Source organism: Rhinopithecus roxellana, chromosome 16 (genome assembly GCF_007565055.1).
Source record: "Rhinopithecus roxellana isolate Shanxi Qingling chromosome 16, ASM756505v1, whole genome shotgun sequence".
Classification (NCBI taxonomy): domain Eukaryota; kingdom Metazoa; phylum Chordata; class Mammalia; order Primates; family Cercopithecidae; genus Rhinopithecus; species Rhinopithecus roxellana.
This window is the reverse complement of record NC_044564.1, coordinates 42,087,559-42,114,437: the sequence shown is the minus strand read 5'-3', so window position 1 is coordinate 42,114,437 and position 26,879 is coordinate 42,087,559. Positions and strand designations below refer to the sequence as shown.

At 34.2% G+C, this 26,879-nt stretch overlaps 1 protein-coding gene across 1 annotated transcript in view; it reads left to right on the top strand.

The window, feature by feature from the left end:
- VPS13A (vacuolar protein sorting 13 homolog A) overlaps positions 1 to 26,879 on the top strand; it is a 257,283-nt gene that overhangs the window by 204,004 nt on the left and 26,400 nt on the right. Inside the window, 9 exon segments of the mRNA XM_030919695.1 lie at positions 715 to 828; positions 2,040 to 2,185; positions 3,693 to 3,774; positions 4,941 to 5,054; positions 5,901 to 5,976; positions 6,064 to 6,227; positions 6,535 to 6,580; positions 6,686 to 6,809; positions 15,359 to 15,470. Coding sequence (XP_030775555.1) covers positions 715 to 828; positions 2,040 to 2,185; positions 3,693 to 3,774; positions 4,941 to 5,054; positions 5,901 to 5,976; positions 6,064 to 6,227; positions 6,535 to 6,580; positions 6,686 to 6,809; positions 15,359 to 15,470 — 978 coding nt within the window.

The window sequence follows — 26,879 nt, the reverse complement described above, 5'->3', positions numbered from 1 at the left end:
CTTATGACCTTGCAACCATTCCTAGAGGCCTTAAATTTGTTGCTGTTGTTGTTGTTGTTTAAATGTTATCAGTTTAGCTAGGGTGCTGGTTTGGAGAGCTTCCCATACTGTCATCTCAGAAATTGATTTCCAAATATACTTCTTATAAGGCTATCATTTTTATGTTTTTATGAATATGTTAAAATAATCTGGGAGCCCATTTTTCAACACATTGAAGTTACTTCAGTCTGAGCATGTAGAGAAGTACTGATGAATATCAAGAATGAAACCACTAATCAATTAATACAAAATTAATTTCAACACCTTCTTTATTTTATTATGTTACTGGTCTGTGTAGGTTGCAGTAAAGCAATTACAAGTAGACTACAAAATACAAGTCGACTGTATGATTATGTTGAAAAAAACGAATATACCCAAGAGAGTGTTGATGGTATGGATTAGTGTCATTTTGGGATAAGATTTATAGTCACATGGAGAAAAGCTTAGTGTCTTAATGGTTTGGGTAGAAATATAGAAGATAATGCTTGTCAGTTTGTCAGTGGCAGACAGAACATCCTAATGCTAGAGATGTTACTTTCCCTTCTGAGGCAATCATAAGCAATGTTAAGTGAGTCTAGATCTTATAGAAGAGTTTTGGCAGTGTGTCTGCTATTTGCTTAAATATCTCATGCAGGTAGTTCCCTTTAGTTTTAATATTTTGTGTTCCTTTTATAGGTTGAGCTTTTTCATAAAGATATAGAAGCTTTCAAAGAAGAATATAAAACAGCCTCATTAGTAGATCAATCACAAGTCAGCCTCTATGAATATTTTCATATATCTCCTCTCAAGGTAGGAGAAAGTCATTTTTATTGTCCTTGATAATCTAGGTAATAGCAAATTGATGTAGCATTTATATTGTGTTCTTCAGTAATACATAAAATCGGTAAATCTACAATTAAACTAATTAAGTAACAAAGGAATTACCCTTTTACATTTTTATTTATTTTTAAATAATTTTTTATCATGTGGAGTCACCTACAGCATGTATTTATGTTTATAATTTGACCTAACATTATTTTACCTTGATTTTCTGTTAAGCTGTTAGGTGACAATTTTCAAAATTTTGCATATGATGATTTGTGTATTAGTTTTAAAGTAATTTATAAAGCAACCTTAAGAACTGAAGATGGAATGGTATCAAATCTAAGTTAGTTTTTAATGCAAAATTCCTATAAGCTAATTATACAATAATTGAAGAAGATTATTAACCATATATGTCGAGTACTCTATTGTATTGCATATACTCGACATATATAGTTAATATATGTATGTGCAATACAATACAAAAGTGTTTTTTAACTGGCTATTAACTTCTGAAATAATTGAAACATACACTTTTGGAAATACAAATGCCTTTCAACTTATAACAGAGTTACGTCTCAGTAAAACCATCATAAGTTGAAAATCTTTTAAGTCAGAAATGCATTTAATACACCTAACCTACTGAACGTTAAAGCTTAGCCTAGCCTATCTTACACATGCTCAAAACAACTGGGCAAAGTCATCTAACACAAAGCCTATTTCCTAATAAAGTTATTATAAAGAATTTTGAATCAAAATTCAAAGTACAGTTTCCACTGAAGGTGTATTGCTTTTACAGCATTGTAAACTTGAAAAATATAAGTCAGACATAATTCATATACATATGGTCCCCGTCATAAGTTGGGACCATATGTATTTGCATCATTTTCAACAGCTTCAACTTTTAGATTTTTAATGTTATTAACAAATATATAAAAATTAGTATTTTCTTAGGTTTACCAAAAGAATGGGATAGGATTAAATATTATGCAATCTTAAATTGTTGAATTGAAGATTTAAATAGAGCTATGTTAGATTTTAAATTTCTTCATATTTCTACTTAGTAATTTTAACATAATCCAGATAACTTTGAAATCTTATTTATGGTGTAGTGAATTTAAAATTAAACTGTTTTTTAAGAGTTAAAATTGTCAATATGAAGAAAATACTTTTAAATATGTATCTCTTTATCTTTTTAGTTACATTTAAGTGTTTCACTGAGTTCGGGCGGAGAAGAAGCTAAAGATTCAAAACAAAATGGAGGACTGATTCCAGTTCATTCTTTAAATCTTTTGCTGAAGAGTATTGGTGCCACACTGACAGATGTACAAGATGTAGTTTTTAAGTATGTTTAATATTCAAATCTGTAAATTGATGAAAATATTTCTATTTTATATGTACCTAAAACTTTCGTAAATGAAAAAGTGTGTAAAGTACCTTACAGATCATAGGCAAAATGAGGTTTTCGCATTTAAGTGAAGTACAATCTGAATAACACAGAATGTATGATTTGCTAACCCCTAGTTACTAAATTACAGAATTATTAAATAATTTCCTTAAGAAAAAGAGACATAGGCCTTGTAAGTTGTACATTTTAAAAGATCTTTCTGGCTTAGGGAAGGATAGGATGTGTATGCCCGAAGATATGGTGTCTGAAATGTATGGCTTTGAAGCTAATAGGAATACGCCTCTTCAAAGCATATGCAACTAGAACAGAATGAATGCAATAATAGGGGAAATGAAAGGATCAATTTTAAATGTTGTAACCAGGAATTTATATTTTAATGTGAGTCATAATGAAGCTCATAGAGTGTCTGACCAAAGAGATTCAGAGTGTCTGAGTTGAGACTTTAGAAGAGAATAACCCTTTCAAGTAGCATCTAGAATTGATTATTAAGAACAGTTGTAAGAATTAATAAGTCCAACACAAGGTAACGCTGAACCTAGATAAAGTTAGGTTAGTGCCAAATAAAAGTACACAGGTATGAGGTTAGCAGAAATAGGATTCCACTTAGCAACAAGAAGCATAGAGCTTTTCAGTTACTGTATCAGGTATATGCTATGGATGGGTTATAAGTAAGCTAATCTTAGAATATATATTCTGTGAATGGGGTTATAAGTAAGCAGGCAAAACCTGCTGTAACTGAACCTGGCCATTCTTGAGCAACCTCTTTATCAGTGTGTCAGATATTTTCTCTGTGGGCGGTGATAGGACAGAATGGTGAAATAAAGTTCTAGTGAAATCCCATTTTAGTACATGAGTGGGATTCACAGGATCTCAGAATTTTCTAAATTACATGAAAATTTATGTGTACTGGTGACTTTTCTGAAGGTAAGATCCATGTCTTTTATCAGATTCTTAGAGGGTTCTTTGATTAGAATATGCAGAGATGGGCCGGGCGCGGTGGCTCAAGCCTGTAATCCCAGCACTTTGGGAGGCCGAGGCGGGTGGATCACGAGGTCAGGAGATCGAGACCCTCCTGGCTAACACGGTGAAACCCCGTCTCTACTAAAAATACAAAAAACTAGCCGGGCGCGGTGGCGGGCGCCTGTAGTCCCAGCTATTCGGAGGCTGAGGCGGGAGAATGGCGGGAACCCGGGAGGCGGAGCTTGCAGTGAGCCGAGATCGCGCCACTGCACTCCAGCCTGGGCGACACAGCGAGACTCCGTCTCAAAAAAAAAAAAAAAAAAAAAAAAAAAGAATGTGCAGAGATGTATATAAAAAGTAGATTTCCTGATTGGCATGGGAAAATGTACTAGAAGGATTCTAAAGAAAATAAAGCCACTCATTAATATTAAAAATACTTTCTCCATACACATGTACAGACAATATATTTTTATGCTTTTTTCAGGCTTGCATTTTTTGAACTCAACTATCAGTTCCATACAACATCCGACCTACAGTCTGAAGTCCTAAGACACTATTCAAAACAGGTTTGTCTAGCTAAGATTATCTTACGGAAGAGACAGAGTGACACAGACTAGTAAAACCTTTTATGTCTATACATATATAATGTAGAATTGTCGAGGAACTAAATAGCCATTTTCAAATTATTAAAGCATGGGTATTTTCCTCAGAATTGTAAAAAGAAATTGAGCTCAACCACTATTTGAATTTTTTGTCCTTATGTTTTTTAGCCACTGACAGAAATTTTTTCTGGATCAGCATGGACTGGAAATAAATAAATCTTTAAATAAAATATTAACTAATTTATCACATTTAAGTAAAAAATGGGTTCAAGGAAACTATTAGTCACTAACTGATGAACATGGGATATTTTTAGCGTAACTAGTTAAGTCAGCCAGGTATATTTTTTTAACAGATGTTTTTCCACTTCTAGAGAGACTCCTGTGTTTTAGGATATAACTTACGGAGTATCTGATATAGCTATGGTATGACAGATCACTGAGCATGACTCAGGAGATTTGGATTTATCCCACTTTTGCCATATACCCACTATGTGACCCCTGGGTATCATCTGACTTGTATGTTTCTCCAATCTATAAAACGGTGGTAGTAATGACAATGATCACAGATAATTATAAAAGTGAAAGTATTTTAAATATTCTAGAGCTTTACATGAGTATAATGTCATATTATTTTTAATACTATAATACCAAATTACTTTTTAAAACCTAAGAATAGCAATCAGTAGGCCTGGCATGGTGGCTCACGCCTGTAATCCCAACACTTTGGGAGGCCGAGGCTGGCGGATCACTTGAGGCCAGGAGTTCGAGACCACCCTGGCCAACATGATGAAACCCCATCTCTACTAAAATCACAAAAATTAGCCAGGCCTGGTGGTGCATGCCTGTAGTCCCAGCTTGAGAGGGGGAGGCACAAGAATTGCTTGAACCCGTGAGACAGATTGCAGTGAGCTGAGATGGCGCCACTGTGCTCCAGCCTGAGCAAAAAAGCAAGACTGTCTCAAAAAGAGAAAAAAAAAAGAGTAGTGATTAATAAAATGAGATGATTTAGGAGTTGATGTTGGCATTAAAGGTGTTAGCCTGAGAAAACTGGGTGTGTGTTTTAAATAACCTATAAGAAAAAAAATAGATCTAATTATCTGAATTGATTAATGTTCATGTTTTATTTTTAGGCCATTAAGCAGATGTATGTACTCATTCTTGGACTTGATGTTTTGGGAAATCCATTTGGCTTAATTAGAGAATTTTCTGAAGGTGTAGAAGCATTCTTTTATGAACCTTACCAGGTAAAATAGTTATTTTTGTGGTTGTGCAATATGTCACTGATACTTTTGAATAGATAATACATTTCTATTGTTAAGTTGAGTTAATAAGTGCAAACAGATTTTGGAACACACATACAAAAGGACACCATTTTGCAGCAAACAATGGTAAGAGGTTTTGGGGGACATTTTTACCTTTTTCCTCAAAATTTAAACTTAAGGTTTTGTTAAGCTGTGCTGAATTGTAAGTGTTCTCTTGGAATATAAAAGGTGGATAAAGTAGAAAGAAGATCACCATGTCTTGCTTTGCACAGTAGTGTGGAACTGTAAAAATAATCATGCAGACTGACACCAGGCCAAGCAATCTTAAAAATCAATGGGAAAAAGTATGATTGTTCTATGTGCCTTAAAACTTTTTCTCAAAAAGCCTCGTACTTTCACTTATAAATGTATAGGAGAATAAAAGATAAAGTAAAATTAATATTGATTTTGGACACTGTAATTAAAAACATTAAAAGCATTAAGAATTTTAAAGTGTTTTATTTATTTGAAATTTTTATCAAGAGTAGTTTGAACTGTGCTTGCATTTTCCTCATAAACTTGCAATATGGATCAAGCATCTTTCTGTACTTTGTTGAGTTGTCATACTCCTTTCTAAGGGTCAGCTTCTAACATTATATCCTTCACACTTTCAGTATCCAGAAATATCCCTAGGAATCCTTTTAATGTGAAACTTTTTGCTGATATCACTTCCTCTGGGACAAAATTATCCGTTTTTGTTACTACCTCTTTCCTCGTATATATCTGTAAGCTCATCTTTAAAAGTGTATATAACTCACTCACTCATTTATTTATTATTTGGCCCTTTAGGGAGCCATCCAGGGTCCTGAAGAGTTTGTGGAGGGAATGGCACTAGGACTTAAGGCACTAGTTGGTGGAGCTGTTGGTAAGAAACAGAATATCTGCCAAATATTTTTGTGCTAGAAAGTAATGGCATCATTACTTTTACTAAAGATAAAATAATTTCTGTTAGGTGGATTAGCGGGTGCTGCCTCCAAAATCACCGGTGCTATGGCTAAAGGGGTAGCAGCTATGACTATGGATGAAGACTACCAACAGAAGAGAAGAGAAGCCATGAATAAGCAACCAGCTGGTTTTAGAGAAGGCATCACTCGTGGAGGAAAAGGCTTAGTTTCTGTAAGAAATTTCACAGGGTTGTGAAGAGTTGGGGAAATATCTTTTAAACCTACATTTTGTGAATAAGGAAATAGACATGATTCTCACTCCTTAAATTATTATTTGGATATTTTAAGAGCAGTGGGTGGTAGCATATAAAACATCAGTTGCCTGCAAAAACATTCTGTTTAAATAAAATACTTAGGAGATCTGTTAATTCTTTTGATATATAAAAAGCAGAACTCTGTATTTTTTGCGTGAGCCAAACTTGTTTCTTCTAGGCATCATAAAAAAGTATTATGAATTTTCAATTGTGTTTTCCTTCTAGGGATTTGTTAGTGGCATAACAGGAATTGTTACAAAACCAATCAAAGGTAAGTGTAGTAGTTCCTTTGTGTGATGTATATTACCAAGTCTTCCTAAGTTGATTCTGTTTTCATTCTTGGATGCAATTGTCAGAAACTCTTTTTTCTTTCCAGGCGCTCAAAAAGAAGGAGCAGCTGGTTTCTTTAAAGGTGTTGGGAAAGGTTTAGTGGGAGCAGTAGCAAGGCCAACTGGAGGCATCATAGACATGGCTAGCAGTACATTTCAGGGAATAAAAAGGTAAATCCTCTTTGGTGTAAGATATACGTTAAAATGCTTAAGCCATAAGAAATGAAACTTATCTGCTCTTTGGCTTCAGGCATTTAGTTATTGTCTTTGTTTTGTGCTGCTATAACGTACCACATAATACTGCAGACTGGGTAATTTATAATGAACAGAAATTTATTGGCTCGTGGTTCTGGAAGTTAAAAGTCCAAGATTGAGAGGCTGCATCTGGCTAGGGCCTTTTTACTGTGTCATCCCATGGCAGGAGGACAAAGAGAGGGCAAGAAAAAAAAAAGGGAACCAAAGTCGCCGTTTTATAAGGAACCCACTCCCACAGCAACATTATGAATCCGTTCGTGGGGGCAGATCCTCATGGCCTAATTTCTTCTAATTAGGCCCCACCTCCTGACTGGGGATTAAGTTTCCAACTTAATCCTTGGGGGGACACGTTCAATCCATAGCAGTCATCAGCACTACAATATGGCAGGTTGCATATGGTTCCTAATTATTTTTGATATTTTTTAAGTTGCTGCCATTGCATTGTTTCAACCTTATGGAGTTCCCCTTTATTTTTCATTCATTCCTAGCAGGCTTGCAGGAGTAGATTGGCAAGTTAAGCAAGCTTTTCAGTTATCTTAGTTTAAATACATTAATGCTATATATATCAATTATAAAATTAGCAAATATAATCTGTATCCTTTTTATGAAATGAAGAATGGCATTTTGTATTTCTTGGTTCAAACTAAGTTTGTCTTCATCCTTCCTTTATTATCTTATTTTGTTATAAGTTGTTATAGTAGTCCCACTTGATCTGCAGGGATCTGCAGTGGATGCCTGAAACCGTGGACAGTACCGAGCCCTGTATATACTGTGCTTTCTCCTATACATACACATCCATGATGAAATTTAATTTAAAATTAGGCTCAGTAAGAGATTAACAATAATAATAAAATAAGACAATTATAACAATATACTGTAATAAAATAAAATAAACGTTACTTGAACACAAGCACTATGATACTGCAATAGTCATTCTGATAACTAACTGAGACGGCTACTGTGTCACTAATGGACTGGTGGTGTATAAAGCATGCATATGCTGGACAGAGGGATGATTCATATCCCAGGAAGGACAAAGCAGGGTGGCAAGAAATTTTATCACGCTACTCAGAATGGCGTGCAATTTAAAACTTAGGGATTGTTTATTTCTGGAATTTTCCATTTAATATTTTTGGACCACAGTTGACCATGGATAACTGACACTGCAGAAAGCAAAACTGTGGATAAGCGGGTACTAGTGTATATGCATTCCCTTTCTCTTCCTTTATGCAGGTAATTTTAATACACATTCTTTTTTCCTCCGAATTAAATTTAGTGTAAGGCTGAAATTTAGTAGTTTCATTATTGTTACCTCTGTCCTAGAAATTTGTAACACATATAACAGATGATAAAATTAATGTTAATGAGACCTATCTCAGAAAGTTAGGTGGGTGACTATCTTCCTAATCTTTTTCCTTTGTGTTTTCTCTTGCTTTCTGCTCTATAGGGATATGTATTGTCATCATATGAGCTATTCCACTTAAGCCAGTATTTCATACTGGTTACCATAATTGGGTGTTTCTGGTTTTGGCATTTAGAATGAAGATGGGGAAAAAAGGAATCATTCTCCTGTACCTGTAACTTTAATTTCATAAATATAATGTGTTGAGTCATAGTCATCAGAGAAGGGCAAAAGTCAATGAAATATAAGGAATTTGAAACATGTAAAGGCTTCTGCCAAAAGCTACTAGAATTACCTTCCATTTATCTAAAACCTTATCATTCTGTACCCAGCTATGTTACCTTTAGGGATTGAGGGCACAATGAAACATTTTTAGAAAAAATAATAAAGACTAAGAACTATTAAAGGATGTACTTGTGAAAACAGACACTGAAATAAAAGGAGGAATGGGTTACAAGATTCAAACATAAAAACATAAATTGGAAAATCTAATTGAGCTACATGAAAGCAACATTGGAAACGAATTATTAAAAAATAATAAAATGTAGTTTGGGGAGAGAATGATTGGCATTAAATATTGTCATATTTGTAAAGAGGATGTACTTACTAATATTAGATGAAACAGGCATTAAGGCAATAAAAGCATTATTTGGGATAAATAAGGTAATTAGGTAATGATAAAAAGAACTACTAAGTAGGAAGATAGTAACAATTTCAAACTTCTACTCAGTTCATAAAATTGCCTTAATTTTTAAAAGCACAATTTGACACAACTGTAAGAACTTTTCAAATGTACAATAATCGTGGAAGAACTTAATATTTTTCTCAATAATTGATAGATCAGGAAGACATAATGAAAGTAAGTAGATTTTATCTGAATACAGTTAACAAGCTACCTAATAGAAACATAAATAATGATTCAGCACATTTTAGGGAGCGTTGTCTATGATCTAGACACTTTTCTGATCATTTGAGGGGCCAGCAATGAACACAATTGGCAATGGTCCTGTGTTCGTACAGCTTCCATTCTAGTGGGAGAGGAGTAGACAAAAATAAGCAACTGATCAATATATGATATGCAAAATGGTGAAAAATAAAGCAGATTAAAGGAAGTAGGGAGATGTAAAATGGTAGGGAGGAGGGTTGCTATTTTACATATTCAGTGATCAGGGATGCTTAACTCGTAAGATTATATTTGAGGAGAGACCTGAAAGAAGTAAAAGGTGAGCCATGTGAGAAGAATGTCCCAGGCAGAAGTAACCGCAGTTAAAAACCCCTGATGCAGGAACGTGCTTGGCCTATTTGAGAAACAGCAAAACTACTGTGCCTGGAGTAGAGTGAGGAACAGGGAAAGTTGACAAAGATGTTACCAGGGAACATGCAGGAGATCACATCACGTGGAACTTGGCAAGCCTCTGTAAGGACTTAGGCTTGTGCTTAAGATGAGAGGCCATTGATAGGTTTTCAGCCAGAGAAATGTGAGCTGGCTGCTGCCTTGAGGCCTAACCACAGGGAACTAGGGTGGAAACAACACTTAAAAGGCTTTTGCAGGCCGGGCGCGGTGGCTCAAGCCTGTAATCCCAGCACTTTGGGAGGCCGAGACGGGCGGATCACGAGGTCAGGAGATCGAGACCATCCTGGCTAACACGGTGAAACCCCGTCTCTACTAAAAAATACAAAAAACTAGCCGGGCGAGGTGGCGGGCGCCTGTAGTCCCAGCTACTCGGAAGGCTGAGGCAGGAGAATGGCGTAAACCCAGGAGGCGGAGCTTGCAGTGAGCTGAGATCCGGCCACTGCACTCCAGCGTGGGCGACAGAGCGAGACTCCGTCTCAAAAAAAAAAAAAAGGCTTTTGCAGTAATCCACGTGAGTGATAATGGTGATTCGACTATTACAGTACTAGAGGTTATGGTCTGCATGTATTTTAAAGGTAGTGTCAATAGGATTGGTTGATAAATTGGATGCAGGATATGAAGGAAAGAGAATCGTGAAGAATAATTCAGAAGTTTTTATGTGTAGCACTGGAAGGGTGAGGTTGTCACTCTTTTTAGGGAAAGAGGGTATTAGACATTTCCTTTTGAATATATTAAGCTTACAATATCTCTTAGACATCCAAATGGAGACATCACGTCATTGTTGAGTAGAGGAGTTCGAAGTATAAGAGAAAGATCCAAGCTAGAGGTAAAAATTCAAGATTTGTGAGCCTATAATAAGGTGTTTGAAACCATGAGATTGGATCACCAAGGGAATGAGACTGAAAAGAGAAAAATAAGGTCCAAGAACTTGGCTTTCAGGCACACCATCTCTTAGAAGTTGGGGAAATGAGGAAGACCCAGAAAAGGAGACTAAAAAGAAATGGTCATTAAGTTACCTAAAAAATATTGTCAATTTCTACAAAAAAGGTAGCTGGGTTTTTGATGTAGATGGCATTGAATCTGTAGTTCCATTTGGGGAGTGTAGCTATCTTAACAGTATTATCTTTTAATCCATGAAAATGCAACATCTTTCCATTTATTTAGGTCTTCTTGAATTGCTTTCAATGTTTTATAGTTTGTAATGTGCAAGTCTTATATTCTTTTTAAAAACTTATTCCTAAGTATTTTATTTTTGGTGCTGTTTTAAATGGAATTGTTTTCTTTATTTTTGGATTGTTTATTGCTGGTGTGTTGAATCCAACTTTTTTTTTTTTTTAATATTTGTCTGAGTTTCTGCAATCTTACTAAACTTGTTTATTAGCTCTAATGGTTTTGTGGATTCTTTTGGGGTTTCAGTATGAAAGAGTGTATCATCTGAGAACTAAGGTAACTTTACTTCTTCCTTTCTGATCTGGATGCTTTTTTTCTTGCCTAGTTGTCCTGGCTAGAACCTCTCGTACAATGTAAACTAGAAGTGCTGAGAGAATAGACATGCCTATATTGCTTCTAATCTTGGGGGAAAGCTTTCAGATGTTTGCCATTAAGTGGATGTTAGCTATAGGTTTTTGTGTCTTTATCATGAAAAGATGTTAGATTTTATCAAATGCTTTTCCTGTATCATTAAGTTGATAATTGTGTTTTCCTTTGTTTTATTAATGTAGTATAATACATTAATTGAGTCTGATCTTAAACCAATATTGCATACCTGGGATAAATCCCATTTGGACATAATGTCTAATCATTTTTGTATTTTACCGGACTTGGTTTGATAGTATTTTGTCGAAGATTTTTGTGTGCATATTTATAAGGGATATTGGTCTGTGGTTTTCTTGTGATGTCTTTGCCTGGTTGGGGTATCAAGGTAATATTGTCCTCACAGAATGATTTAGGAAGTGTTCCCTCTTCTTCAAATTTTTGGAAGACTTTGTGGAGCATTGATGTTAATTAAAAAAAATAGGAGAATTGATCAGTGAAACCATCTGACTCTTACTTTTATTTCTGGTGAGTTTTAAAATTACAAATTCACTCTCTTTACTTGGTAAAGGCCTAGTTAGGCTGTTTCTTGAGTCATTGTCAGTAGTTTTTATAGGAATTTGTTCAGTTCATCTAGATGATCTAGTTTGTTGGTATATATTTATTGATCATAGTAAATATTTACTAGTATTCTCATATAATTATTTTTCCCTTCTGTAGTATTTATTCCTAGTATTCCCTTATAATTATTTTTTGTTTCTGTAAGATTGGTAGTAGTATTCCTTCTTTAATTCCTGTTATGAATAATTTGGGTCTTCACTTTTTTTTTCTTTATCAGTTTATTTGATGGCTTGTCATTTTTGTTGTCCTTTTCAAAGAACCAATTTTTAGTTTCATTGATTATATTTTTTCTATTCTCTATTTCTTTTATCTTTGCTCTAATTTTTATTATTTTCTTCCTTCTGCTAGCTTTAGGTTTAGTTTACTTTTTCTACTTTCTCAACTTGTGAAGTTATATTGTTGATTTCAGACCTTCTTTTTTAATGTAGACATTCACATTTATAAATTTCCCTCTGAGCACTGTCTTTGCTGCAGCTTATAAGTTTTGGTATATTGTATTTTTGCTTTTATTTGTTTTAAAGTAGTGAATTTCTCTTGTGATTTTTTTCTTTGATATTTTGTTATTTATGCTTCTATGTTTTAATTTCCACATACTTTTAAATTTCATAAATTTCTCTTATTTACACATTTCTAGTTTTCTTATGTGTGGTCAGATATCATACTTGTGTATTTTCAGTACTTTTTTTTTTCCTTTTTTTTTTTTTTTGAGATAGAGTCTCGCTCTGTTGCCCAGGCTGGAGTGCAGTGGCGTGATTTTGGCGCACTACAACCTCCGCCTCCCAGGTTCAAGCAATTCTCCTGCCTCAGCCTCCTGAGTAGCAAAAGGCACACACCATACCCAGCTAGTTTTTTTTTTTTTTTTTTTTTTGAGACAGAGTTTCACTCTTGTTGCCCAGGCTGGAGTGCAATGGTGCGATCTCAGCTCACTGCAACCTCTGCCTCCCAGGTTCAAGCGATTCTCCTGCCTCAGCCTCCCTAGTAGCTGGGATTTCAGGCATGTGCCACCACACCTGGCTAATTTTGTATTATAGAGACGGGGTTTCTCCATGTTGGTCAGACTGGTCTCGAACTCCTGACCTCAGGTGATCCACCCACCTCAGCCTCCCAAAATGTTGGGATTACAGGCGTGAGCCACTGCGCCCGGCCATTTTTGTATTTTTAGTAGAGATGAGGTTTCACTATGTTGGTCAGGCTGGTCTTGAACTCCTGACCTCAAGTGATCTGCCCACTTGGGCATCCCAGAGTGCTGGGATTACAAGCGTGAGCCGCCACGCCTGGCCTGTTTTCAGTAGTTTTATATTTACATTCAATGTTAGCCAAAAGGCCAAGAAGCAAGTGCTAATTTTGTGTTATTGAGACATGTTTTATGACCTAATCTATAGCTAATACTGAATAATGTTCCATTCCAATTGAGAAGAATATATATTCTGCTGTTGTTGGTTTGAACGTTCTATAGATGTCTGTTAGGTCTAGTGGATTATAGTGTTCAAGTTCTCTTTTTTCCTTGCTGATCTTTTATCTAGTTGGTATCCATTTTTGAAAATAGGGTGCTGAAATCTTCAACTATTATAGTGGTATTGCCTTTTTGTCTTTTAAATTCTTAGATTTGTTTCATGTATTTGGGGCCTATTTTGTTAACTGCTTATGTGTTTATAATTTTTTATCTTTTTGATGGATTGACCCTTTTTCATTATAAAATGCCCTTGTTTGTGTCTAACAGGAATTTTTTTAAAGGCTATTTTTTTCTGACATTAGCATAGCCACTCCAGCTTTCTTTTAGTTACTGTTCACTTTGCATATGTTTTTTCCTTTTTAATTGCAACCAGTTTGTGTCTTTGACTCTAAACCAAGTCTCCTGTGGATAGTGTATTGTTAGATCATATTTTTAAATCTATTCTGTTTTTATTTTTTTACTTATTTATTTTTTGAGATGGAGTCTCGCTCTGTCACCCAGGCTGGAGTGCAGTGGCGTGATCTCGGCTCACTGCATCCTCCACCTCCCGGGTTCAAGTGATTCTTCTGCCTCAGACTTCCAAGTAGCTGAGACTACAGGCACATGCTGCCACGCCCCGCAAATTTTTGCATTTTTATTAGATACGGGGTTCACCATATTGGCCAGGCTGTTCTCGAACTCCTGACCTCGTGATCCACCCACCTCGGCCTCCCAAAGTGCTGGGATTACAGACATGAGCCACCACGCCTGGCCCTATTCTGTTTTCAGTTGGAGAGTTTATTCATATATATATGCTCATGCATGTGTATACATTATGTTAGCGGTCCCCAGCCTTTTGGGCATCAAGATGTGGTTTCGTGGAAGACAATTTTTCCACAGACCAGAGAGGAGGGATAGTATCAGGATGGAACTGTTCCACCTCAGATCATCAGGCTTTAGTTAGATTCTCATAGGAGTGTGCTACCTAGATCCCTCACATGGGCAGTTGACAACAGGGTTCACCTTCTTATGAGTATTTGATGCTGCTGCTGATCTGACAGGAGGTAGAGCTCAGGCAGTGAAGCTTGCTCGCCACTACTCACCTTCTGCTGAGCTACTCAGTTCCTAACAGGCCACGAACCAGTACTGGTTCAAGTCCCAGGGGTTGGGGACCTCTTAATAAATATTTGTTGAATATGTGATACTTGTTGAGTGAACAAATTGAGTGGTCACTTGTGACCAAAAATGTTAAATCTAATACTACCATAAGCAGTATATGGTATGTGTTTTTTGGTTTTTTGTTTGTTTTTAGGCAGGGTCTCACTCTGGCATCCTGATTGGAGTGCAGTAGCTTGGGTCTCAAACTATCCTCCCACCTCAGCTTCCTGAGTGTTTGGCACTTCTGGTGCACACCACCATGTCTGACTAGTTTTTTATTTTTTGTAGAGTGGGGTATGTTGCCCAGGATTGGGGTATGTGTTTACAGTAATACACATCAAGCCCAGTAGGAATGTGAGAACTGTGAGAGTATTTGAACATTAGAAAATTATATAATGTGATTTATAACATTAATAGATTAAGGAAAATATACCATGGGATCAAAACAATGCCAGAAAAGAAATTCTTATTTAAAATTCATTGCCTATTTAAGATTTTCAAAAACAGTAACAAAAAAGAACTGTTGGTAAACTAAAAGTAGCAATGAACTTTCTTGACTCGATAAGGGGTGCTTTAAAAAAAAAAAGTTGCTGATAACTATACTTCACAGAAAACTCTTAGAAGCTCTCTCTATAGTCAGGAATGAGACAAGGATGCTTGCAGTCCCTTTTTGTTTCTAGCATTGAACTAAAGAAACTAGACAATGTAATAGGAAAAGAAAAAGCAACAATTGCTAATACTGTGATTATTATCACAAAGAAAGTTCAAGAGACTTAAACTTCTCTATAGTTCTGTATTTTTCTAGAGAACTTACATTATTTATGTTACAAAAACAATTTAAAATTAGAAAATGTTGTAATATTTTTATTTAATCTGAAATAAGATTGTTTTCAGTAATTGCATTTAAAGTTTATTTACAAGTTTTTGAATACTTTTTAAAATCAAGTCATTTTTTTTTCCTCTAGAGCTACAGAGACTTCTGAAGTGGAGAGTCTGCGACCTCCTCGGTTCTTCAATGAAGATGGAGTTATCAGACCGTACAGGTTGAGGGATGGTACTGGAAATCAAATGTTACAGGTAAGCTAAGAACTGTCTTATAAGTTAAGATTAATTTAGTCAAGTTAGATGTTTTTTAAGTAGCCATTTAATATATATTAAATTATTTGGGCTTTTATCTATTTTGCTTAATTCCACTTATAAGTTTCTTATATTTACTTAGATTTTAAAGTACATTTGTTTACTATAAGACTTTTTTTTCTTTTTTACAGGCATCAAAAAGTTTGATATGAAAAGTTAATGCATGACTTTGCAAGTGAAAGCCAACAGTAGATTTTAGTCTTAAAATTTACAAACTACGTACAGCTGTTTCAGTATTTTGAATACAAAGAAAAACCTTTTGTATTGGTAACTTTTAATAGGAATTTTAATGAATCTGGTTTTTTAATAGGGTGTTCTTAGTTCTGCACTGGATTTGCTAGATTTGTTGAAAGCCTTTGTACCTTATATATCCTCATCATTGGTGGTACTTAACCAATTAAACCATTTCTGTTGTGGGGTTATTAAACCACTGATAGCTTTTATACTAGATATATAATCCTTATATCCAATTACACAAGCAGAAGGAAAAACAAAACTCAGGAACACTGCTATTGTGAATTACTCTTGGATTCTTATGCTTTGCCTTTGAAAATGCTTAAATGGCCGTGACCCTCTTCCTGCTTTATTCTGGTGTAGTCTGTATAAAACTTGTGGGATTTAATAAGCAGCTCACATGCAAACCAGTATCTTTTAATAATAAAAAGTAGCTTCTGGAACAATAGATATTTTGAAGGTAGAATCTGTTTAGACAACTTTCTTACTTGGTAAATTTGACTTTTTAAAACCTGGATTATGCTGTAGATAACTAGTAATCATATATAGGCCATACCAGTGTCATGTTGTTTCTGTGGTTTAGAGGTGGAATACTAAATTAAATCATTTGTTTGAAAAAAAACAAGGAATCATTATGTTATGTAGGGTTGCAGATACTCATGGTAGCAATAAACTATTGGAATGTGAAGTTTCCTTTATAGTTTTAATATTTTAAATACTGTGATATTTAATGTGATCAGAGTAAAGATTTAAACTTCAGTATTTTACCTATTGCAGGGCATGTAGTATTGCATGAAATATACTTCTAACTCTTTCTCTGAGGCTTCTATCTAATATATTAAAATGTAACCATAGAGTTAATATGCAATATTTAGTAAAGTGATTTTATACTGTATTTAAAATGTTTTTAAAGCATCAAAATAATTGTATATTGGGCTAGAACTGGTAATCTATTAAGAGGTTGTGCTCTAATGGACAGATTGTACAGTCTCTACAATGACAGTGTATCGTTCTTTGGAAGGTAGTAAATTTGTAGAAGTCATCTGTGACTGATACAGTCAAAACGTGTATTTCTACCCAATACCTGCCTTTTCTTGTTAGAACACAATTAACAAGTTACTAACATTTTACTAGACTAAAAATCAAATATAGTATGAAGTAAGGATGAGTATTGAGGAGAGTTTAGGAATATATCCTCATTATAAGTGAGCACGTTATAATAACCCGCAAGGAAGCCATGAGATACCAATAATTTCTCATGGCTGATAATTTGATTTCAGTGACAAGTACATACCTTCCCATTGTTTTCTGAAGGTTTAAACTTTGAGATGTAAAAACAAGACTTTTGACTATGTACTTTTAAAGATACATATTTATTTTTAATAGGTCAGTCTCATCATTAATCGCTAAAAGAGCTATTTAAATGACTAAAAACCGCAGCGCTTGTTAGCCATTACTTGTTTTTCAGCAAGCATTTATACAGTATTAGCTGAAATATTTGGATTCACCAAGTACCTTGGGATGTTGCAGTTAGCATTTTTTTCTTACAGGTTTAAAAAGTGGATTGTTGTTTTGGTGGTAGTGGGTTTTTTTTTTTTTTTTTTTTTTTAATCAAAGCTCTAGTGTATTATTAGCGAACACTTATGTAAATACCAGTACTATGGAAAATAATTAGATGACACATAAACTGGATTTAAAATCCATCTCATCTGCCTAAATTTTATGTAAGTGATATAATGAAGGTGCCTTAAAATATTTGATACTTTCAAATGTTTCTCATGTTATTTTCTTATTTTCCAAAAAAGGTGTATTCACTAAATTATATACATTCATATAATAATTAAATATAAAATACATTCTTTTATTGTGCACCTTTCTATCTAGAAGGTAGTATATTATTACAGTGTTTCCTGCTAGTCAAAGTTGCCTATAGAGAAATAGAATGGTAATTTTAATATAGTCACAAAATACCTTATTGATATCATCAAACCAATTTATACATTGAGTTTGTACCAACTAGTGGAAATGTCTTAGGTCTGTTAAGTTACGGAATATTATGTCCATAATTACAGCCTGAGTCATAGCTGAAAAAATCTGCCTTAAAATTAGTCTCACTCTTTGAACATTTCATAATCTTACATGTTTTCAGGCACTGCCGTACTTGACTAACCTTTGTGCTTCTTCTTTCCTTTGCCATGCTCACAGAAAATTCAGTTCTACAGGGAGTGGATTATGGCTCACAGTAGCAGTAGTGATGATGGTGATGATGAGGAGGAGTCAGATCTAAACCGTTAAAATCCATATGTTCTTTATTTTACTTGGAATGTTTCATTACCATGTTTTGTATGACTTATACCATAATGCCCATATGTCCATTTAGAGGGAGGTAAAACACGTTTTCTTTTCAAATGTTTTCCTACACATCTTCATAAGGCAAAATAATTGTATTATTTATGCCCAGAAAAAAATGTATCTTACATCCAAAGTAGGGCATCCAACATATTAATAGATTTGCTTATAGCTTTGTGTTACATAGTTTGTCTTTGAGATTTCAAGTTAGACTTAAATATAATTTTAATGTTCACTGGTTTTATTTTAAATTACCTTCTTATTTGTTAGCAAAATGCCTTTTTTTAATGGTCTCTGTAAATTTTCTGGGTTTTAATGTAATGCCACTGTGTGAAAAAAAAAGGAAGAAAATAGTAATAGCCATTTAATGTTTTATATTTATTATTTTAAAGATATTTTTGTCAAATTTCTTTTAATAATAATAAACATATGCAATCTAAAGCAGTGTGAATTTGTTATTCTATCCCCAAATCATATAGATTGAACTACTATTATAAAAAAACAGTCATGGCCTCTCATGGAAGGTTAGATAGTAAAATAATTTATAGTCTGAGAATAAAAAAAAAAACCGTTCTTTGATGTCTTTGCTTTACTTTTTATTGTTTTGTTTCACATATTTTTTGTGAAACAATCAACAAAGTTGGTTTTAATAGTCATTATAGTCACTTATTAATTTGTATATGCACCTACTATATTTCTATTATGAATTCAGAATATTTGGAAACTTCTATCATAAACTATATATATTTTTTCTGTGTAATATTAGGGAAAATGTTACATGTATCTCTGAAAGATCCATTAGTAAGTCTATTTTATGTTTTGTGTAATAAAGGTTTTTAAAAAAGTTTCAACATAGATGAAACTGTCCTATTTCTCTCATATATCAGATGTACATTAAAAAAAATCTATGTAAATGATCATTGGTAGTTAGAATGTTAATCCCTATGACTGCTGTGCTTTCGGATCAACAAAGGAACGTTTATCTAGACTTCTGCTAATCATGTTGCTTATACTGAGCTTCCGCTGTAAGCGGAAATTAAACTGGTAATTTAATTTAACTGATTCAGCACATGATTTCAGCACATGATTTCTTAGTCTCCTCTAATTCTTAGGTTTATCAAGTTTTATTTCTATAAATCATTTGCTGTGTTTTTTGAAAGTGACTACTTTCAATTTGAAAATATTGAGATTATTGCAAAAAAAAAAACTGAAAAAAAATCAGCTTTTTTGAAATTTCTTCCTATGCAGAATTCATTCAAATTAAATAGAAATCAAGGTTACGTATGTAAAATTGGTTTGAAAACAAACTTACTAATATGTAAACATCAAAAAGTTCTTTTTGAAAACAAACTATTACGTAAACATCAAAAAATTCAATTATTGTTTTAATCGCTGTAGTATTTTTATCTTTTTAGAATAAGTAATTAAAAATAGTGACCATTAAAATAGTCACTACTGGTATCGGATACCGACTTTGTATTTGTTGCGCACCCACTCCTCTCTCACCCTGGGCCAGAATCAAACAAAACTTACTGCTCCTTCTAAAATCTAGAAAGAATACTGCCTAGTTTTGTATTTTGTGTATACCTAAGGAAGGAAGAGTCTGGAAGTTTCTTCATTGTCTTCTTACATTCCAACTTTGCTAGGCACAAGTCTTTGTAAAAGAGACTGTGGAACTACTTGTTTGCAAGATACTTCCCAAATTTACTGTATTTGACCTGTGACAATTTCATGGAATGGAATTCATAAAGATGATCTTAACCTTTCATTCCTTAAGAATTTATCGGAAAAAAAAAGTTGTGGTTAGCAGTGATTTACCGTTTTCATGAAAAGAAAATCAGAGGTAGGATTACATTTATTTAAGATCTCTTCAACAGTAAAAATATTTTAGATATTATTCTAGTAACTAGTAAACATTGCTCATGTGGTATTAGAGTTTCATCATTCTTCAGTTTTTAGCCCTTAGAGATGAAACGTGCTCTTTAACAGTGTAATTGCCCTGGTTTTTCTGCCACCGTGAAATTATCCTTTCAAGCCTTTTTGAGGACAGGTATTGTGTTCCAGTTTTGAAAAAAAAAATTTTTTTTTTTTTGCTTTTATTAGAGAAAAATTCAAGACAGAATTGCTCTTTTGTTTTACACCATTGTTCTCTTGATGGAGATAGAGGATCTAGACAAAAATATACTTAATTCTTATCAAATATATAGAAAATGAAATTATATTTGGATTTTAATAAGATGAACTCTTGTTTATCAGTGGCTCTATAATTAGCTAGAACTTTTAAAATGGTGGTATCTAACAGGAAAGTCTAGTGAGAAAGCTATATTTGAAAATTATGTAATGCCACACCTTTCCATATGCTTTAACTTCATTTATGTTCCAGATTTCTGCACGATAATTGCTTATGTATAGAAAATGGGAAGGAAGGTTCTCTTCCCTAAGGGAGTGATTACCCTAGAGATTCCTTATTTTCCTTTGTGTCTGCCTGACACTTGAGTAACATATTGAAAACCGGTAGGAGGAAAAATTTGTAAAAAATCTGTAATTGTGGACACTCATAACCATGGATAAATAATCTAAGCCTGTAAATGAAATTAATTAGTACTCACATTGGATATAGATAAAACAAATGTAAATTCAGAATAATATTGTAAGTTTTCAGTATTATAGAAAAGGAAGTCAAATTTTAATTTGTTTATTTAAAATAATATTTTATACATTTTAGTTTTTGAAACTATTCAAAACACATATCACCGATGCAGTGTTGAATGTTGATTTTAAGTTCAGGTTATTTAAATGTACAGCTGGAGCCATTGCATACTTATGACCAAGACATCAATATTCAATATGAAAAATACTCTGTTGTTTCTGTGTCTCAAGATGATAAAGACTGCTATAGTAGCTACTAGTTTGTCTGATTTAAGTCTTGTAATGAAATTTTGCATTCAGCTTTTTTATGGTGGTGGGAGAAGGACCAGAAACAGCCATCCCAACTGTTACTGAGTATTTTCTACTGCATCTTCAAACTTCAGCTTTTTGTTTCCGAGATTTCCTTGCAAAATAGTAAAGAGTCTTATGGATCTAAATCAGGTGACATTAAGTGTACACACATTATTTAGCTCAAATAATAATTATGATGGATATGTGAAAATGTCAATTTTATTTATTCCAGCACCTTTGGAATAAATGGAGATCAATTAAAAATGCTTATGCTGTTAATCATTAATATTAGTGAATGAATTTGTGAATTCATAAAGTACAGTCATTACAGCCAGCATTATACAAAACATAGAAAGTCCTGCATCAAAGGAAAGTAAAACAATTTCAAATAGGTCTGCCTTAAGAGAACTAATTAGAATAATTTATGATTTTCATAGGGATTTATTGTCTGGCTTGTTTTAACATGGCAGAATATCATTCTCAATAAGTATGATTATTTAGCAGTTACTCCATAGCAACCAATATATAGCAACAATCTACCTCCAAATATCAATTTTAAAATACACGTTTAACAATGTTATAAAACTGGCTTTTGGTGAATCTTCTTCATTGCTTACACATGTTTTAAGCAATGAAATTGTAAAGATTTCTACTGAATTGCATTATGCCATTCTTCTGGATCTTAGAGATCCTCAAATATGTGACCACTGAAAATATTATAGGCATTATTTTTGTTTTTTAAAAACCAGGATAGTCAGGGATTTAGCTAAGTATATTCAATTTATCTTAATTGAGCATGTTATATTTTTCTACTATAAATTATCATTTATCAGTAATCTGTTAACTACATTATGTCTACAAAGGTTTTCTGAGTATATTCAATAAAACTTGGCATTTCATTGAATTAAAAATTTTACAGACCTGCATTTCCATGGAAAAAGCTAAAAACCTCCTGTGAATCCATTTGCTGACATTGGTTCTCAGTTGACAACTTTAGTATTTTATAAAGATAGGAAATTTTTCAACATTAGTTATTTTCTACATTAAATAGATTGTTTTCTTCATTAAAGTATGCTCATAGAGAAAAGCAGGAAACTATAGAAAAGAAAAAAATTATCCTTTCTCCCCACCATTTATGGTACATTTCCTTTTTAAATTTTTTATTCACCTGGTTATGACCCAAAAGTATACATTGCTATTTTATGTTTTACTACATATTTTTATAAGCAGCAGCATTAACTTCTAAAGATTAAAAAAGCATACCGCTCCTAGAAATATCCCCAGTTGGGAAACCTAGCCTTTATTTATGGAGCACGTAAAGAGCAAGCAGAACTGTTTTTTTGTTTGTTTGTTTGTTTGTTTGAGACAGTTTCACTCTGTTCCCCATGTTGGAGTGCAGTGGCTTGAATAAGTTCACTGTATCCTCAAACTCTGGACCCAAGTAGTCCTCCTGCTTCACCCTCCCAAGTAGCTGGGACTACAGGCATGCACCACGATGCCAGGCTAATTTTTAAAAATGTTTTGTAGAGACAGGGTCTTGCTGTGTGGCCCGGGCTGGCCTTGAACTCCTGAGCTCAAGCGATCCTACCACTTCAGCCTCCCAAAGTGTTGGGATTTCAGATGTTATCCATTGCTCTGGGCTTTTTGTTTGTATACCTGATATAGAAGCTTTTTTCTTTTTCGTTAAACATTTCTACCTTTTGACTCCATACTTTCTAAAAAATGTTTCCTCCCTTTAAATAAATCTTTTAAAATGTGTATGCCTGGGTATGTGTGTGTATAATTCCTGTGTCCTTCATTGTGTCTGAATGTTGACAGCTGAGTTGTCCTGTGGGTGTAGTATAGTGTGTTCTTAAACATTTCAGGTATTTTTGAATTTATCTATGTTGTCTTTGAATCCTTTACAGAAATACTGTAACTGCCGTCATGTAAGTTGTTACAGAAGAGAGGCTGTTTTTGTGTCTTGTGTATTTCTTTTCTTTCAGAAATTACAGATGTTTATAATTAGCTTCAGACACTGCCTTAATAGCAATTGGAAGATAACTGCCTTCAGCCGACGTGGTCTTTCCCTTTACTTCAGGAGGAGAATGACTACTAATCGGGAAGAAAGGGCTTACTATAGCAGTCAGATCACCAGAGTAGTGCCGAACACTTCCTGGCTTCATCTGAAAATTTGAGTAAGTGGACAAGAACTAGGAGACAAAGGCTATTGGACTTCACTCTTCATTTTATAGCTCTTCCTCTCCAGAAGGATACTTCTGAAAGGGATGAGAACACTGAAGAGAGCCAAATTGTGTTATTCAGGCAAATTAGAATTCTTAGCATCTCAAATAAAGCAGATTCCATGGAAAAGATTTCCATGGATATTTGGATACAATTATCATACCTTACTAGTTTAGCAGGAATCTCTTGGAGAGACTTTGTCACATTATTTTCAAAGGCCTAAATATTGAACATTTAATAGTATGTACCACTATATTTTGGACCAGTAGAGTCCAAAATAGAGTAACGAACCCCACTTAGAACCTTCCAGTGTTATATAAAAATAATTTTTGAATAAGATTTTGAAATAAATTATGTATTTCTCTGGTGGCGATGATTCCACTACGTGGAGGTTCAGGTTTTTTCTTTCATCTCAAGTGTAAAATTTATTCATTTCCCACCGCCCCCAACCCCCCACCCCCGGCCTGTCCCTCTCTTTTTGTTGTTGTTATTTGTTGTTGAGACAAGGTCTCACTGTCGCCCAAGCTGGAGTGCAGTGCTGCAGTCATAGCTCACTGCAGCCTTAAACTCCTGGGCTCAAGTGATCCTCTCACCTTGGCCTCCCAAGTAGCTGGGTTTATAGACACGAGCCACTGCACCTGGCCTAATTCTCTTTTTTAAATTCAAGAACTTAAGTGAGATGAATTTGATTTCTAGATCTTTCAGTTTGTCATCATTGCATCCCTTAAATTTGTAAATATATTAAGAAAGGATAAATGCTACTGTAATAGAAAATTCAATACATTATAACATTAAAAGAAATCCTCAAATGTTAAGCCCAGGTAGGTTCAATTTGAGTCTTACATCTTTTTAACCAAAGATCTGTCAATACAGCTAAAAGTGCAGTAAGTATTAGCCAGAAGGTCTGCAGCCTTTGTTAAGCTAAAGTTGCTAAATTCTGATACAGGACTCAACTCATGATTTCTCTACTGATGTGATAGAGCTCTACCTAGTAACTTACCCTAGTTACCTTGGATAGACACAAAGATTCTCAGCATAAGGTGAGTTTAGTAAAGCTCATTCAGAAATATTTGTGTGTGTGTACATGGGTGCTGTAACAACATTGTTAGAAAACTAGTATACGTTATGAAAAGTCTATTTTTTGTTGGCCAAATGTTCTGTGAAAGGATACATTCACTTGCCAAATGAAACAGTTACGCAAAATCAAATTAGAGGCCTCTTCGCTCATCTGAAAACAAAATTTAATGTCATCTGTTAAAGGAAGCACCGTGTTTTTTGGTGTTCTGTTTGTTTTTGTCGGTTAAGAATCTTTCGTTTTAAATTCAAATGAAATTGATAACCTAGTCACTTCTAATGATGACTCTAATGAATTGTAATGATAATTTTTCGGTGAAAATTTATCACTCTAAAGAACCCTACAGAAGCACTGTAAAGAAATATACATTTAGACATTTCTGTGATACTTCAAGTCTAAAGTAGTTTGAGTTAGAGATCTTGTGAAGATGCAGTGTTGGAATACAAATGTGGGAGACTGAACATTTCATGTAAAGTTAATCTTTCTGGAATAAGTTGCCAAAAGAATAAAATGTATGGTCATATATATATATATCTATATTCATATATAGATATCTATATTCATTATATATAGATATATATATATTTGAATTTTTGCTGGCTTTATTTGGTAACATAGTTTATATGAATACAAAGAAAAGATTTAATGCCATGTATTCATGTGTTCTATAAGTCTTTGTTATACTTCTGTTTATTATGTATTCAGACACTCTTGTAGATAGTAGAGTTACAGCCCTGAAGAGAGTATTGAAGGTTCTTGCTCATCTCTCACGAACTTATAATTGTAGTGAGCTTTATGGGGCATAAAACACATGCCACGTTAGAGGCCAACCCTGTAATGTCAGATCTTCACAGTCTCGTTCCTGTTTGTTGTGCAGCTGCTATATGCAAGGCTCTAAAGAACATTAGGAATCAATGACACCTAAGATAGGACCCCTCTTCCGCAGAGATAATGATCCCTAGGTATTACATGAACTAGAAGCACTGCAAGAGACATGATACAGTTTGTGAGATATCTAAATCCATATACCAATGAACTGTTAAAATGAGATCCCACTGAGTCTACTGGAATATATATAGGTCTTCTGTGCTAATTCATTTTGTTAATAAAAATTATTTTGAGATATAGCAATACCCTGTGGCTAAGGGCCTGGATTCTGGAGCCAAGTAAACCTGAGTTCAATTGTAGCCTTTTTCTTTTACTAGAGTTATTATTTTTTATTATGCTTATCTGACCTCAGTTTCCAGGTTGTAAAATAGAGATAATTGTAGTGCCTATCTTGGTGGTGTTGCTAGTGTTAGAACAAATGAGGTAATGTATGTACAGTCATAGCTCAGAGATATTGCAAGTTCAGTTCCAGACCACCAGAATAAAGCAAATACGGCAACAAAGCAAGTCACATGAATATATTTGTTCTCCAGTGCATATAAAAATTATGTTTATAATGTAGGCTATTATGTATGCAATAACATTATGTCATTAAAATATATATAAATTTAAAAATACATAATTGCTAAAAAAAAAAAAAATCCTGATGATCATCTGAAGCATTCAGTGAGTCCATCTTTTTGCATGCCTGATGTTGATGGTTGCTGACTGATTAGGATAGGGATTCCTGATGGTCAGGGTAGCTGTGGTAATATCTTAAGATGAAGTTTGCCACATTGATTGACTCTTCCTTTCACGAAAGATTTATCTGTAGTATTTGATGCTGTTTGATAGCATTTTACCCACAATAGAACTTCTTTCAAAATTGGAGTCAGCCCTCTCAAACCCTACTGCTGCTTTATCAGTTATTTTTATGGAATAATCTAAATCCTTTGTTGTCATTTAAACAATCATAAAATCTTCCCCGAGAATAGATTCCATCTCAAGAAGCCATTTTCTTTGCTCATCCGTAAGAAGCAGTTTCTCATTTGTTCAAGTTGTATCATGAGATTGTAACAATTCAGTTACCTCCTCATGCTGCACTTCTAATCCCCTTGCTATTTGCACCATATCTGTAATTGCTTCCTCCACTGAAGTCTTGAACCCTCAAAGTCATCCATGATGGCTGGAATCCACTTTTTCCAAACTCCTGTTACTATTGATATTTTGACCACGTCTTGTGAATCACAGATGTTTTTAATGGCACCTAGAATAGTGAATCCTTTCCATAAGTTTTCAATTTACTTTGACCAGATCCATCAGAAGAATCACTCCCCGTGGCAGCTATAGCCTTACAAAATGTATTTCTTAAATAATAAGGCTTGGAAGTTGAAATTACTGTTTGATCCATGGGGGCTGTAGCATGGATGGTTGTGTTAGCAGGCATGAAAATGACATTAATCTTGTATATCTTCATCAGAGCTCTTGAGTGACTAGGTGCACGGTCAATGAGCTGTAATACTTTTCTGAGTGATAGCTCTCAACAGTGGGCTTAAAATATTCAGTAAACCATGCTGTAAACAAATGTGCTGTCATCTGGGCTTTGTTGTTGCATTTATACAGCATAGGCAGAATAGCTCTAGTGTAATTCTTAAGGACCC